The 16,783-nt window shown below is 36.2% G+C and overlaps 1 protein-coding gene across 6 annotated transcripts in view; it reads left to right on the plus strand.

Annotated features, from left to right (window-relative positions):
- The window catches only part of ANO4 (anoctamin 4), a 469,407-nt gene that overhangs the window by 428,288 nt on the left and 24,336 nt on the right, over nt 1-16,783 (plus strand). For all 6 annotated transcript variants that reach the window (XM_059186643.1, XM_059186644.1, XM_059186645.1 and 3 more), the window contains one exon: nt 17-159. In XM_059186643.1, coding sequence (XP_059042626.1) covers nt 17-159 — 143 coding nt within the window. The remainder of the gene's footprint in view (nt 1-16; nt 160-16,783) is intronic.

Consider the following 16,783-nt stretch of genomic DNA (forward strand, 5'->3'; position numbering starts at 1 on the left):
TGATCTTGTTGTGCAGGTTAATTCAGAATTGGTGGACCAGAAGAAAAGTACGACAAGAACGTGGACCCGAAAGAAAAATAAGTTTCCCACAGTGGGAAAAGGACTACAACCTTCAGCCCATGAATGCCTATGGACTCTTCGACGAATACTTAGAAATGAGTATGCAAATATCCTATTTAATCCTATTAATTCTAAATGCCAATTCTAGAACTCAAGCTATATTCAGCTAGACAGGCATCCTCTATCATTGAGGCCAGCCATGTGGGAGAATTCTCCAGCCGAATGGAGAGGAGGGGAGTTTCTTGCTTTAAGAAGCTCAGTCCATAGAGATGGTGTCAAAAGCCTAGGCACTTTGAACTCTTCATGACATTGTGCCCTTTCCCTTGTCATCAATCACCAGGAAACAAAAATGATTTGGAAAACTTGGTGAACCAAAGAAAAGGGAGTTACCATGGCATGATTGATTCCCTCATTTAGCAGACATGTATTGAGCCATGTTATGTCCAGGCAGATGCTATGCTTGCCACAAGAGCTACAAGAAGGAATAAGGCACAGTCCCAGCTTTCAAAGAGTACATGAGCTAGTGGGGAAAGCCAGAGATATAAAGTGCCCTCGATGCTGCAGGATGCATCAGTAGAGGGGATCAGGGGAACAGCCATTTCTCTTGGGGAGGATGGCAGGAAGCTGGGAATGCTTAAGCTATACTCCACTTACATTCAAGGACTTAAATCTGTCTATTAATCAAACCCAAGTTATTTATCTTGTATGTTGTGCATGTCCCCAAGCATGTATTCAAGAGCATGGGCTATGGAACCAGATTACCTGGGTTCAAATCCTAGCCCTATCACTTATTAACTATGAAACTTGGACAGTTAATCCCTGTCTCAATTTTTCACCTCTGAAGTAGGGAAAATAATGAGAGTAACCACTTCATAAGGTCCTTGTGTGGATTAAATGACTTAATCAATGGAAAGGGTTTAGAACAATGACCGGGCTCAGAGGATACACTTGGTACATGTTATTTGTATTATCGTTATTATTTTCCTGTTCTTATCTCCCAGGAGAGAAAAGCTAACAAATTTGCTTAACAGATATATTGAGTGTATATGGGTTGCTGTTCTTTTTTTCTTTCAATTATGTTTAAGCTCTTTAACATTGGGATAAAAGTGGGGTAGGGATGAGCAAGATGCATTAGTTCTGAAAGAAACAGTTCTTTCTGGGAAAAATCTGAAAATTAAAGGAGTAGTAGAATTGATGCTTAATGTTCTTAGATTGCTTATATCTTAAGTATCTACTGTTGTTTTTGGAGTTTCAATTATAGAATGGCAGGATAATATAACTTAGAGGAAAAAATCAATGTAGGCATTAATAATAAAACTTAATAAAGGGAATTCATTAAGAGAACTAACCATTTTGAGGTCTCTTAATAGACTTTTCTCCCATAAAGAAGGAAATGAACAATAATGTTGGTATATTGAGTGCTTGAAAAGAATTTTTTATGTGGTTAGAATGAGTAGTGCTCCAAATACTGCAGTATCTGCAGCAAGAAACAAATCTCAGAAACATCACAAGCAGACTAGTGAATCCTGTGTCCTTTCATTCTTCTCATTTAATTTCTTAATGATTTCCTTGCTTTGTTATTTATATTTTTAATGTAATCGTTGCAGTATGATAGTGCAGAAAGTATATAACTAATTGTACAGATCAATAAATTTTTAAATATTTACTAATCTATGTAGGTGAGAATTTTGCAAACTACAGCACCCAGGTCAAGTTGAGTCCATTGTCTGTTTGGTTTTTTTTATTTTCAGCATAACAGTATCATTATTTTTGCACCACACCCAGTGCTCCATGCAATTCGTACCCTCTCTAATACCCACCACCTGGTACCCCGACCTCCCACCCCCCGCCCCTTCAAACCCCTCAGATTGTTTTTCAGAGTCCATAGTCTCTCATGGCTCACCTCCCCTTCCAATTTCCCCCAACTCCCTTGTCTTTGTCAGTTTTTATAAGTACGGTTTTATTGGTTCACAGCAATATCCAGTTATTTACATATTTTCTATTGTTGGTTTTACACAATAGTATAGTTGAATAGTTTTGGTAGAGACAGGCCTACCAAGCCTATAATGTTTACTGTCTGGCTCCTTAAAGAAAATGTTTGCCTTTCTGTATGGTCAATCAGGAAATAGGATATCTAAGAATCTATCTATCAAAGAAGATTCTTCGACTCAAAGAAGGCTCTTTGTTTTCTCTCCAAGTCCTAACATCCTCACTAATCATGCTACTGATTTCTAACACCATAGATTAATTTTTCCCCTTTTTTATCTACATGTGAGTGAAATTGTACAATACATACTATTTTGTAACTGGCTTCTTTCACTAAATATCATATTCATAAGATTCTTCTACACATAGTAAACTTTATTTTCATTGCCATATAGTATTCCTAGAATGTATACCTGGAGCAAAATTATGAAGCTGGTGGGGTTTCTCTTTTAGTATATGTGCTGCTGAAGCGAGCACTGGAGTTTCTCTTTGATACGGATCTCATCTTGCAAATGTGGTTGTTTTGTGTGTGTGTGTGTGTGTGTGTGTGTGTGTGTGTGTGTATGTGTGTGTGTGTGGTGTGTGTTTTGCATTTCTACTCCCAGACACTCCCCAACTTTCTCTTCTCCCCGCAACACACAGACCCCATCACCACCAATCCTTCAGTCCTCTCTCATATCATAAAATGCACCTCATGAGTATGAAACTTCATGAGCACTCCTAAGGATAAATGTGCTAGATAAAAGGGAGTTGGAGTAAATTGGAAGGGGTGGTGAATCATGAGAGACTATGGACTCTGAAAAACAACTGAGGGGTTTGAAGTGGCGGGGGCGGGGGCGGTTGGGGTAACAGAAGGTGGGTATTATAGAGGGCACAGATTGCATGGAGCACTGGGTGTGGTGAAAAAATAATGAATACTGTTTTTCTGAAATTAAATAAATTAATTTAATTTTAAAAACTTTTTAAAAATGTGCTAGATAAATGCTTTTTAATAGGAATCAATGCCTCTGTCAAGCTTGAGTCCAAAAAAAGGCAAATTTACTTGTGGAAATGCAGAGGTCAGTGTGCCAACAGATGAACTATTTTGTGAGTCTACAGATCTTCTAGGCTCCTGAAAATAGGTATGTGTCATTATTTATCCATGCTACGGGTGATAGACGTGGCTTATTACCAGGTTTGGGCTCTGACAAATAGTATTGTGAACATTTTTTACATGTGATTTGGTTAACATATATGCATATCTCAGAAGGGAACTTATGGAGGGGTGGACTTAGTAGGCCATAAGATAGGCATTTGTTGATCTTCAGATACTTTGAGTTTTCAAAACTGGGTTGTACCAGTTTACACTCCAACCAGCAATCTTAGAGCTTCAGTTAATTCCAAATACTCACTGAAACTTGTTAGGTCTTTGCAAATTTTAGCCACTCTGATTGGTACATAGTAGTATCTCGTGATTTTAATTTGAAATTTCATGGCAACTAGTAATGCTCAGCACCTTTTCATATGGTTATGGCCATAAGGCTATTTGATTTTTTTGTGAATTCTCATTTAAATCCATGTTCTTGTTTTGTTTGTTTGGTTTTTTGTGTGATTTGTAGAGGTGATTTACCTATTTTGGATATGAGTCCTTTATCTAATAGCTATGCTGCAAATTAAATATCCTTTCCTGGTTGGCTAATTGACATCTTACTCTTTTATTTTTCATTTATTTATTTTCAGCATAACAGTATCATTATTTTTTCACCACACCCAGTGCTCCATGCAATCCGTGCCCTCTATAATACCCACCACCTGGTACCCCAACCTCCCATCCCACCCCCGCCACTTCAAACCCCTCAGATTGTTTTTCAGAGTCCATAGTCTCTCATGATTCACCTCCCCTTCCAATTTACCCCAACCCCCTTCTCTCTAACTCCCCATGTCCTCCATGCTTTTTGTTATGCTCCACAAATAAGTGAAACCATATGATAATTGACTCTCTCTGCTTGACTTATTTCACTCAGCATAATCTCTTCCTCTTTTATTCACTTTAATACACCAACGTAAAAGTTTCAACTTCATTCTTCAGAATTGGTTGCCTATAACTTTTAGAATCAGATTTCTAATTTCTATACATAGCTCACTTTTCTATTGGGATTTTCTTTTCTCATTGATTTTTTTAAAATAATTTTTTATTTTTTATAAACATATATTTTTATCCCCAGGGGTACAGGTCTGTGAATCACCAGGTTTACACACTTCACAGCACTCACCAATGCACATACCCGTTGATTTTTTTAAGACTATTTTTTTAAAAGCAGTTTTAGGTTTACCACAAAATGGAGAAGTCTCAGGATTTCCCATATGCCTCCTATCTCCACACATGCATATCTTCCCCATTATCAACATCATTCACCAGAATGGCACATTTTTTTTTTTTTAATCAAGGATAAATTTACATTAACACATAATCACCTGAAGTCCAGAGTTTACTTCGCACCTGGTGTTTTACATCCTGTGAGTTTGGACAAATGTATAAAGACATTTATCTATCCTTATAATATTAAATGAAGTATTTTCACTGTTCTAAAAAGCCTCTGTGCTCTGCCTACTCGTTTTCACCCCAACCTTGCCATGTACATACCTTTTGTCAGGTTAAAGCAGTTTCCTTATATCCCTAGATTGCTGAAGTCATCATGAATTATAATTAAATTTTATCAAATCATTTTTCTAAAACTACTAAAATGTGAGTTTTTCTTTATTTAATGTGGTGAATTTCATTGATGATTTTATTGTTGTTAACATTGTTACAACAACCTAGCAAACTTGGGGGAAAAACTTACTTGGTCATGATATTTTTTTTTTCTTTAATTGCCAAATTTAACTTGCTAATATCTGTGTATAAGTTCATGAAACATATCCTACTACAGTATTTCTCTTTTGTAATATTTCTTTCGGGGATTGGTGTCATTGCTATGATGACCTCTGATTTGGATAATTTTCTCCTCTGTTTCTCTTCTTTTAAACTGTTTATGTAACATTATTATTTCTTACATACGTATTTGGAAAAGCTCAATGAGGTTGGTTAGACCTCAAATTTTCTTTTTGGGAAGATTTCTAACTGTAGATTTAATGTATTTAATAGATATAGGACTATTTAGATTTTCTGTTTTTTCTGGTATCCTTTTGATAGTTGGTTTTTTATTGTGTTTTTCAAGAAATTTATCCATTTTGTCTAATGTTGAAATTTAGTGGAATAAAATTATTTATAATACCCTTCTATTAACTTGTTATATGTATAAGGTCTGTAATAATATTCTTTTTCATGAATAATTCATAGTTAGTGCTTTTCTCTTTAACAGTGTGGCAATAAATTTATTAGTCTTTTCTAAAAAAATAGAAATTATGTTTTTAAATTTTTTTTCTCTATTATACATTTGCCTCCTATTTCATTCTTTCTGCTTTTATCTTTATTTCCATTCTTATGTGTTCTTTGGCCCAATTTTCTCTTTTCCCAACATTTTAAGAAAGAAATGTAAATTACTGATTTTCAGCTTTTCTTCTTATCCAATATAGGCATTTAGAGCTGTAATTTTCTCTATGAACACTGCTTAGCTATATCCCATAAGTTTTGACATGTAATATTTTCATTATCAAGATGTATTCCAGTTGCCATTCATTTTTGACCTATGAATTTTTCTAGTGATGTGTTGCTTACCCTCAAAGCATGTAGGTATTTTCTAGTTATCCCTCTGTCACTGATATCTAATTTAACTCCACTGTAGTTAGAGGATATTCTCTATGTTATGTCAGTTCTTCATTATATGTTGAGATTTGCTTTATGTCCTGGCATATTTTGGTGAGTGTTTCAAGTGTATTCTGCAATTGTTGGATATAATGCTCTATGGATGTCATTAATCAATGTTGTTTGTGCTGTTTGAATCTTCTATGTTCTTATTCAACTATTTTATCTACTAGTTACTAAGTATATTAAAATCCCCACATATGGTTATGAATTTAACTTTTAGTTCTGTCAGCTTTTCCTTTACATAGTTTGAAGCTGTGTTATTACATGCAAACCTTTTAGGATTTTTCTAGTTTATTGTCGAATTGACCTTTTTATGTAAATTCATTTTTTATCTCTAATAATGCAATATATTGAAGACTTGATGAGCAATAAGCTATGGAGTTAACATTAAAACCTTCCAAAGGACAGAACTGAGCCTCTTGCTGTCTTTTAGGACTGAGAAGATAAGGATTCACCACATTCTCAGTCAAGGCCAAGAAACAAGAAAAAAACAGAGATGGACCATGTTTTATACAAACTGTCCCCAACACCAGCACAGCTTAATCCATGACCAAATTGAAGTGATCATCTCCTTTATTTTTTTTAAGATTTTATTTACTTATTTGACAGACAGAGATCACAAGTAGGCAGAGAGGCAGGCAGAGAGAGAGAGAGAGGGAAGCAGGCTCCCTGCTGAGCAGAGAGCCTAGTGTGGGACTCGATCCCAAGACCCTGAGATCATGACCTGAGCCGAAGGCAGCAGCTTAACTCACTGAGCCACCCAGGCACCTGATCATCTCCTTTTTTTTATCTAATAACAGCACAAGGAACACTTTCTTGTAGATAAGAACGTAACTGAGAGCAGAGATCAAGAAACTTGCCCTTAAAAAGCTAGATAGTAAATAATTAAGGTTTTGGGGGCCAAGAGGCAAAATTGAGACTATTAAATACTTTATATTATATAAATACTTACAAATAAAAACACTTCAAATATAAAAAAATCATTTTTAGCTCAGAGATGATTTTAAAAGAAACAAAACTGTATCTGGCCAGATGTAGCCTGCAGGCTATAGTTTATTATTTCTTGATTTAGGGCTTCTACATGTCTGGCCAATAATAAAAATTATTGGGCATGTGGCCTATTGAGTTATAAGAAAAGTAAACAATTTCATAACAAAGAAAGGTGTCTATACTTCAAATGCAAAATCAGAGTTGCATACCATCAAATACTATGGAAAATCAAGCAAATATGGTATCACAAAAAGAAAATAATTCTCCAGCAATCAAACTCTAAGGCACAGAATATCATGATTTAACTGATAGAGAATTCAATATAGAGATTTAAATACAGAGAGTTAAATGCAGATTTAACTGATAGAGAATTCACAAAAACTCAGAAAGGCAATTCAATGAACTTGGGAATAAAATTAATGAACAGAAGTGGTTCTTTACCAGAAAGATTAAAATTATTTTAAAAAGAACCAAATAGAAATTCTGGAGCTAAAGAATTCAGTGAATGACATGAAGAATGCAATAGAGAGCATAGGTTAGGTGACAGAGCAAGTCAGATGGAAGAAAAAATAAATGACTGGGAGGAAAGGAATATAGAAATAATTAACTTAGAAGAGGATAAAGAACTTGGACTTTTAAAAAGTGAAGAAACCCTTTGAGAGGTATCAGATTCAATCATAATAACAAATATAAGAATAATTGGTATACCAGAAGGAGAAGAGAGGGAGAGGGTGTCAGAGGGCTTCTTTAAAGAAATAATAGCTGAGACCTTCATAAATCAGGGGAAGGCCTTAGACATACAAGTGCACAGAGCTAATAGAACACCCTGTTATCTCAATGCAAAACAAATGAAAAAACAAACCAACCTCTTCCAAGGTACATTATAAAGAAACTCTCAAAAATCAGTAATAAAATTAAAGGAAGCCAGGGGAAGAAAAGCAACCTACAAAGGAATCCTCATTAGTCTATAAGCAGATTTCTCACAAAAATTCTACAGGCCAGGGCACCTGGGTGGCTCAGTTGTTGAGCATCTGCCTTTGGCTCGGGTCGTGATCCCAGGGTCCTGGGATTGAGCCCCACATTGGGCTCCCTGATCATTGGGAGGCCTGTTTCTCCCTCTCCCACTCTCCCTATTTGTAGTTGCTCTCTTGCTGTCTCTTTCTTAAAAAAAAAAAAAAAAAAAAAAAAAAAAATCTACAGATCAGGAGAGCAAGGAATGACATTTAAAGCACTGAAAGATAAAAATTATCCACTAAGAATACTTTATCTGGCAGTTATCTGCCAGGGATGAAGGAGAAATTAAGACTTTCCCTAACAAAAACTAAAGGAGTACATCATCACCATACCTGCCTTGCAAGAAATGCTGAAAAGAAGTCTTGAAGCTGAAAAAAAAAAAAAAAAAAAAAGTTGCCAATTGAGGACTTAAAAATATATGAAGGTACACAAAACTCTAGTAGAGGTGAAAATGTATTTAGAACAGAAAAACCAACTTTATAATAGGTTGGTGGATGGTGTATTAACACCTTAACTATTGTATAAAAGCTAAAGGAACGCTGGATTCAGAGTCCAGAGTGCTCACCATTACACCATATGGTTTCACTTATTTGTGGAGAATAACAAATAGCATGGAGGACATGGGGCGTTAGAGAGGAGAAGGGAGTTGGGGGAAATTGGAAGGGGAGGTGAACCATGAGACTATGAACTCTGAAAAACAATCTGAGGGGTTTGAAGCGGCAGGGGGTGGGAGGCTGGGGGAACCAGGTGGTGGGTATTAGAGAGGGCACAGATTGCATGGAGCACTGGGTGTGGTGCAAAAATAATGAATACTGTTATGCTGAAAATAAATTTTTAAAAATTAATTAAAAAAATTAAAAAATTAAAAGAGAAAATAATAAATGCTATAATTAGAAAAAAAAGTTAAAGGAAAAGAGCATTAAAAATAACTATAGCTACTATAATTTGTTAGTGAATTTACAGCATAAAAAGAGGTAATTGTTACACCAAAAATATAAAAAGAGGAGTAAAAGTGTAGAGGCTTTATAGACAAAGATTAGTTGCTATTAGCATAAAATGGACTATTTTATATATATTTTATGTAAGCCAGAAAGAAACCACAAAGCAAAAATCTATAGTAGATTCATGAAACACACAAAAAAAGACTGAGTATATTGTGATGGAAAACACCAACTTTAGAGGTAGACAGAAAGAAAAGGAAAAAAATACATAAATACAAAACAACCAGAAGACCTATGGTAAGATGACAGTAATAAATCCTTACATATCAATAATCACTCTAAATTTGAATGAATTCAATTCAACAATTAAAAGGTACAAAATGACTAGATGGATTAAAAAACAAGAGCCAACTATATGTTGCCTGTAGGAGACTCATTTCAGCTCTACAGACACACAAAGGAATGGAAGAAGAAACCAAAAGAAATGCAAGTAGAAATCAACAGAAAGTGAGATTAGCCATAGTTGGGTCAGACAAAATAGAATTCAAGGCAAAAAATGGTAACAAGACAAAGCCTTAAAAGGATACTTCACCTTGACCAAGTGGAATTTATTCCTGGGCTGCAAGTTTGGTTCAACATCCGCAAATCAGTGTGATACAATACATTAATAAAAGAAAGAACAAGAACCATATGATACTCTCAATAGATGCTGAAAAAGCATTTGACAAAGTATAGCATCCTTTCTTGATCAAAACTCTTCAAAGTGTAGGTATAGAGGATACATACCTCAATATCAAAGCCATCTATGAGAAACGCACAGCAAATATCATTCTTATTAGGGAAAAACTGAGAGCTTTTCCCCTAAGGCCAGGAACATGGCAGTGATGTCCACTATCACCACTGCTGTTCAGCATAGTACTAGATGTCCTAGCCTCAGCAGTCAGACAACAAAAAGAAATAAAAGGCATCCGAATTGCCGAAGAAGTCAAACTCTCACTCTTTGCAGATGATATGATACTGTCTGTGGAAAACCCAAAAGACTCCACTCCAAAACTGCTAGTACTCATACAGGAATTCATCAAAGTGTTAGGATGTAAAATCAATGCACAGAAATCAGTTGCATTTCTATACACCAACAGCAAGATAGAAGAAAGAGAAATTAAGGAGTCGATCCCATTTACATTTGCATCTAAAACCATAAGATACCTAGGAATAAACCTAACTAAAAGCTAAAGAATATGTACTCAGAAAACTATAAAGTACTCATGAAAGAAACTAAGGAAGACACAAAGAAATGGAAAAACGTTCCATGCTCATGGATTAGAAGAACAAACATTGTGAAAATGTCTATGCTACCTAAAGCAATCTACATGTTTAATTCAATCCCTATCCAAACACCATCAATTTTTTTCAAAGCAATCCTAAAGTTTATATGGAGCTAGAAAAGAACACAAATATCCAGAGGAATGTTGGAAAAGAAACCCAAGCTGCTGGCATCACAATTCCAGACTTCAAGCTCTATTACAAAGCTGTCATCATCAAGACAGTATGGTACTGGCACAAAAACAGACACATAAACCAATGGAACAGAATATAGAGCTCAGAAACAGACCCTCAACTCTATGGTCAACTAATCTTTGACAAAGCAGGAAAAAATGTCCAATGGAAAAAAAAAAGAGTCTCTTCAACAAATTATGTTGGGAAAACCGGACAGCCACATGCAGAAGAATGAAGCTGGACCATTTCCTTATACCACACACAGAAATAGAGTCCAAATGGATGAAAGACCTCAATGTGAGACAGGAATCCAACAAAATCCTTGAGGGGAACACAGGCAGAAACTCCTTTGACCTCAGCCACAGCAACTTCTTCCTAGAAACATCACCAAAGGCAAGAGAAGCAAGAGCAAAAATGAACTATTGGGGCTTCATCAGGACAAAAAGCTTTGCACAGCAGAGGAAACAGTCAACAAAACCAAAAGACAACTGACAGAATGGGAGAAGATATTTGCAAATGACATATCAGATAAAGGGCTAGTATCCAATATCTAGAAAGAACTTATCAAACTTAACACCCAAAGAACAAATAATCCAATCAAGAAATGAGCACAGAACAAGAACAGACATTTCTGCAAAGAAGACATCCATATGGCCAACAGACTACATGAAAAAGTTCTCAATATCACTTGGCTTCAAGGAAATACAAGTCAAAACCACAACAAGATACCACCTCACACCAGTCAGAATGGCTAAAATTAACAACACAGGAAACAACAGATGTTGGCGAGGATGAAGAGAAAGGGGAATCCTCCTACACTGTTGGTGGGAATGCAAGCTGGTGTAGCCACTCTGGAAAACAGTATGGAGGTTGTAGTCACACCAAACTGCAGGATACACTCCCTCTTTTGTCCCGAGAAGGTTTTGTTGATGGGCAAGGCCTGAAGTCAGACCAGATGTCTGCCCCAGCCCACTGCTGGGGTTGCAGTTGGACTGTTAGGTGTAGTTTAACTTCCCCCTCCCCAGAGAAGAGCATGAGTGACTTTGAAGTGCTGCTGGCTACTGTGGAGTCGGCTTGCACAATGCCACTGCTTTCGATGGCTTCCTGCCAAGGGTGAATTGAATGGGGTATGTTCATAGGAGAGTGTGGAGGCAGGGTGAGTTGTTAGCAGGCTAGATGGAAGGTGTTCAGGATGATTTTCACAAGTGTCCATGTATCTAGGCTAGGGGACAGGGAGAGGAATGGCACCCACCAGTTCTTTTGTTCCTGGAGAAGTCTTCTAAAGATCCCTGCCCTTCCAGCACACATTTTGAGATTAGTAAATAAATCCTCCCGTATACTCCAGGTGTTTTTAAAACTGCTGTTTCTATGCTATATCTCAGTGGGGCTGTTTATTGTCCTGTCTCTTTAAGGATAAGAACTCAAGGTGGTGGGTATTAGGGAGGGCACATATTGCACAGAGCACTGGGTGTGGTGCAAAAACAATGAATACTGTTATGCTGAAAAGAAATTTTAAAAAATAAATAAATATAACTTTAAAAAAAAAGAAAGGATAAGAACTCAGTTTTCTATCACCCTCTAAGTCTCTCAGATCTGAGCTGCTAATTTTTAAAAGTTCCAGGTGTTAAGCTCCACTGATTGAAAATCAGAGACATTTAACTTCATGAATTTTTAGAAAGCCAAATGTTATGGGGATTTGTTTCCCAAAACTGGTCACCATTTTGGGGGTGCCTCATGTAAGTTCTGCTCTTCTCCCTTCTCTGTGCCTGTAATGTTTCTCCCTCTAGTAGACAGTCTCACAGGTCAGTTTGGCTGCCAATTGAGTCTTCACCCTTCCTACCATTTTTTGATATAGACTTTCCTCTATTATTAGCTGTGGAGAGTCTGTTCTTTGCATCTTTGGGTTATTTTCTGGGTTATTTACACTGATGTGGGTGTTGACTAGACATAGCTAGGGACAAGGTGAGCTTTAGTTCTTACTCTGCCATCATCCCCAGAAGTAACAAAAGCAGTTTGAACTATATAGCAATAAATGTATTATTAAGAAATTTAGAATATTTTGGGGTGCCTGGGTGGCTCAGTGGATTAAAGCCTCTGCCTTCAGCTCAGGTCATGATCCTGGGGTCCTGGGATTGAGCCCCACATCAGGCTCTCTGTTCAGTGGTGAGCCTGATTCCCCTCTCTCTCTCTGCCTGCCTCACTCCCTACTTGTGATCTCTGTCTGTCAAATAAATAAATGAAATCTTAAAAAAAAAATTTAGAATATTTCAAATACCCTAACTTTATACTTCAAGGAACTGGAAAAAGAAAGAACAAACTGCCCAAAGTGACTAGAAGGAAGGAAATAATAAAGATGAGAGCAGAAATAAATGAAATAAAGACCAGAAAAAAACAATAGATAAGATCAGCAAAATAGGGATGATTTGTTAAAATTGACAAACCTTTAGCTAGACTAAGAAAAAAGAAAAGACTCAGATAAAATTAGAAATAAAAAAGGAGATAATACAATGGATATTGCAGAAATGGTATAAGAGGCTATAATGAATAATCACATATCAACAAATTAGATAACTTAGAAGAAATGGATAAATTCTAAAAACAGACAACCCAGAAGAGTGCATCAGAAAGGAATAGAAAATATGAACAAACCAAAGACAAAGAGATTAAGTCAGTAATAAAAAATACCCCACGACAGTGAACCTGAGATCATATGGTTTCACTGGTGAATTCTACCAAACATTTAAAGAAGAATTAATACAAATCCTTCTCAAACTATTCCAAAAAACATAAGAAGAGGAAACACCACAAGGCCAGAATTACCTTGATACCAAAGCCAGTTAAGGATACTAAAAGAGGGGCGCCTGGGTGGCTCAGTGGGTTAAAGCCTCTGCCTTTGGCTCAGGTCATGATCCCAGGGTCCTGGGATTGAGCCCCACATCGGGCTCTCTGCTCCACAGGGAGCCTGCTTCCCTTCCTCTCTCTGTCTGCCTCTCTGCCTACTTGTGATCTCTGTCTGTAAAATAAATAAATAAAATTTTTTTTAAAAAAAGGATACTAAAAGAAAAGTATAAGGAAATATCCAGGATGAATATAAATGCAAAAATTCTCAATAAAATATGAGTAAACTAATTATTTTAGTGTCTTTCTGAATTCAAACACTGTAACCAAATGGGATTTATGCCTGGGATGTAAGCTGGTTGAAAACAGACAAGTCGAATGTAATACATTAGTAGAACAAGAGATAAAAATCATATGATAATCTCAATAGAGTCAGAGAATGCATTTGATAAAACATGACTTCTTTTAATTATAAAATTCCTCAAAAGGTTGGGAATAGAAGGAACATATCTGAACATGATAAAGACCACACAGGATAAACGCACAGCTAATATTATACTCAGTGGAGAAAAATTAAAGACTTTTCCACTAAGATCAAAAAATAGACAAGGATGCTCACTCTCCCTACTCTTATTCAATGTAGTACCAGAATTCCCAATTAAAACAATTAGGCAGAACAGAAAAAGGCATCCAAATCAGAAAAGAAGTAAAATTGTCACGATTTGCAGATGAAATGATTTTATATACAGGAAATCTCAAAAAGAGTCAACTAAAAAAACACATCAGCACTAGTCAACAATTTCAGTAAAGTTGCAGGATGTACTGTGCACTAAGAGTGAAATATCTGAAAGAGAAAGAAAGCTACCCCACCTAGAATAGCATCAAAATCTACACCTAGGAATAAAATTAACGAAGAAAGTGAAAGATCTGTACGGTGAAACCTATAAGACTTTGCTGAATGAAACTGAAAAGGCACAAATGGAGAGACCCGTCCTCTGTTCATGGATTGGAAGAATTAATGTTAAAATGTCCATACTGCCCTAAGCCATCTGCAGAGTCAATGCAATCCCCATTAAAATATCAATAGCATTCTTCAGAGAAACAGAACAAAAACAAAAAAACAGACAAAACAAAACAAAAGAAAACAAAAAGCAGGGAGCCTGGGTGCCTTTATCAGTTAAGCAGCTGCCTTCAGCTCAGGTCATGATCTTGGGCCCCTTATGAAGCCCTGTATTGGGTTCCCCACTCAGCGAGGAGTGTGCTTCTCTCTCTTCCTCTAACCTTCTGCCTGCTTGTGCCCTGACCCCTCAAGAAATAAAATCTTTAACAAATAAATAAATAAATAAATAAAAGAAAAAAAAACCTGAAATCTGTATGGAAATAAAGAAGAATTTAAATAATTAACACAGTCATGAGGAAAAAGAACAAAGCTGGAAATAGCACACGTTGCTGATTTCAAACTATATTATAAATCTGTATTAACAAAAACAGTATCTTACTGGAGTAAAATAATACACATAAACAATGGAATATAATAGACAATCCAGAATTAAATACCTTCATGTTTGGTCAACTAATATTCAACAAGAGAACCAAGAATAACTTAATGGGGAAAGGATAGTCTCTTCAACAAATGGTGTTAGAAAAAACTGGATAAACACATGTAGAAAAATAAAATTGAATCCCTCTCTTACATTACTCATGAAAATTAACCCAAAATGGATCAAAGACTGAAACATAAGAGTCAGTACCATATAGGGAAAGAGCCATAAAATCAAGACAAAATAAGTTCTCCAATATAAGCAGAGTTGTAGAAGCTACTAAGGAAGCAATAGTTAATTACAATTATGAGAGGTTCTAGCAGAGGCCACACTGAGTTTAGGCTTGAAGGAAGAATAGAACTTCACCAGGATATGAGTAAAAATGCTAAGTATATGACTCCATAAAACCAGAAGTTTGGTGTGGCCAAAGTAGAGGATCGCTTGGGAAACCTGGCTAAGGTATGTTTGGACATGAGGCTTGGAAGATCCTTGAATGGCACAGTGAAAAGTTTGGGATTTAGTCTATAGGCAATGAGAACCTTCTGAAATGTTCAGAATAGAGAGAAGATTGATTATTCTTTATGGGCTATAACCAATATTGACAGAAGTGAGATGGGGGAAGGAGGTGAAAATCTGAGAAAGAGAAGTCAGTTAGAACAGGAGTGAACTCCAGTAAGGAGACTGGAGACTTGGTTTTTGTGCAAGACAAATCTGAAGGGAAGGAAGATATGAAGGGAGAAACAGATTTAAGGATGAGGGATTGAGGTTTAAGATTGAATCAGGGTTTGGAGAGTGCTGCTTCTATAGCATAATAGGAGACAAGTGGAAACTCCCTGATAAGACTCAAGGTGCAAGATAGAGAATTGAGAATCCTTATCAGAGAGATAATAATTAAGTCATGAAAGTAGAGGTACTGACCCAAGGACAGAAGTCAACAAAAAGATGACGCTAAGGGGAAAACTAAGGAGATGGCTATTGGGGAGTGAAGCATAGGCATGGAGTATGAATGTGACCCAGGACAGGTGACACCCTGGAGGTGGCAGTGCCACAGAGATGAGGTAAATGGACTGACTCTTCAGGACTCTGGAACCACATTAGCCATGTTGAAATTGCTTCTTAGTTGTGTGTCAAGTAAGTTATTTGACCTCTTAGTGCCTCCGTTTCCTCACCCGTAAAGTAAGGGTAATAATAATGCCAATACAATAGAGTTATTATGAAAACTAAATGAGCTAATATATGTGAAGTAATTACAACAGTGGCTGTTACATAGAAATGGTATATAAGTGTTAGTCATTATTAGGTTCTAAAATACTCTAAAAAAGCAAAAACAAACTATACAGTCATTCATTTAGCCAAGTACTTTTTTGCAGTCCACAATACCCAATAAATTGTATTTTTAAATTTTCATTTATGCTGTCTGGTTGCTTTGCATCAGGGACTGCCTTTTTGTTTGTTTGTTTGTTTGTTTGAGTTTGTTTTTAACATTTTATTTGCAAAGTTGCAAAAATAATAGAGTTCCCCTATACTCGTCACCTTATTTCCCCTAATATGTTATATATTTATTGAAACCAGAAAATAATCATTAATACACTATTAACTAATCACAAACCTTATACTAATATTACCAGGGTTTGTTTATTTTTTTAACTTTTTCTTGTCCATGACCCATCCTGGATCTAACATTGCATTTAAATGTTGTATCTCCTTAGTTTCTTCCAACCTAGGACAGTTCTTTGTTTTTCATGATCTTGATACACTTGAAGAGTACTGGCCAAGAGTTCAGTAGAAGGTCCTTCAGTTTGGGTTTATCTAATGTTTTCTCATGATTAGGTCGAGGTTATGCCTTTTTGGCAAGATCACCACAGAAATGGTGTATGCTCAGTATTATCATAACAGGGGCATGAGATGTCAATATGTCTTATTACAGGTAATATTGATTACCAGGTTTTTCCACTGTAAAGATAATGGTTCCCCCTCCCCAAAAATATGGGTTTTTTTTTTCCTCTGTAATTACTCTCACATAGGGAGATACTTTGAGAATATACAAATGTCCTATTTTTTTAACTATAATTCCCCTATTAACTTTAGCATTCTTTGGTGGTTCTCACCTGTAATAATTACTGCAATGT

The sequence above is a fragment of the Mustela lutreola genome, chromosome 8 (assembly GCF_030435805.1).
Source record: "Mustela lutreola isolate mMusLut2 chromosome 8, mMusLut2.pri, whole genome shotgun sequence".
Taxonomy (NCBI): Eukaryota; Metazoa; Chordata; class Mammalia; order Carnivora; family Mustelidae; genus Mustela; species Mustela lutreola.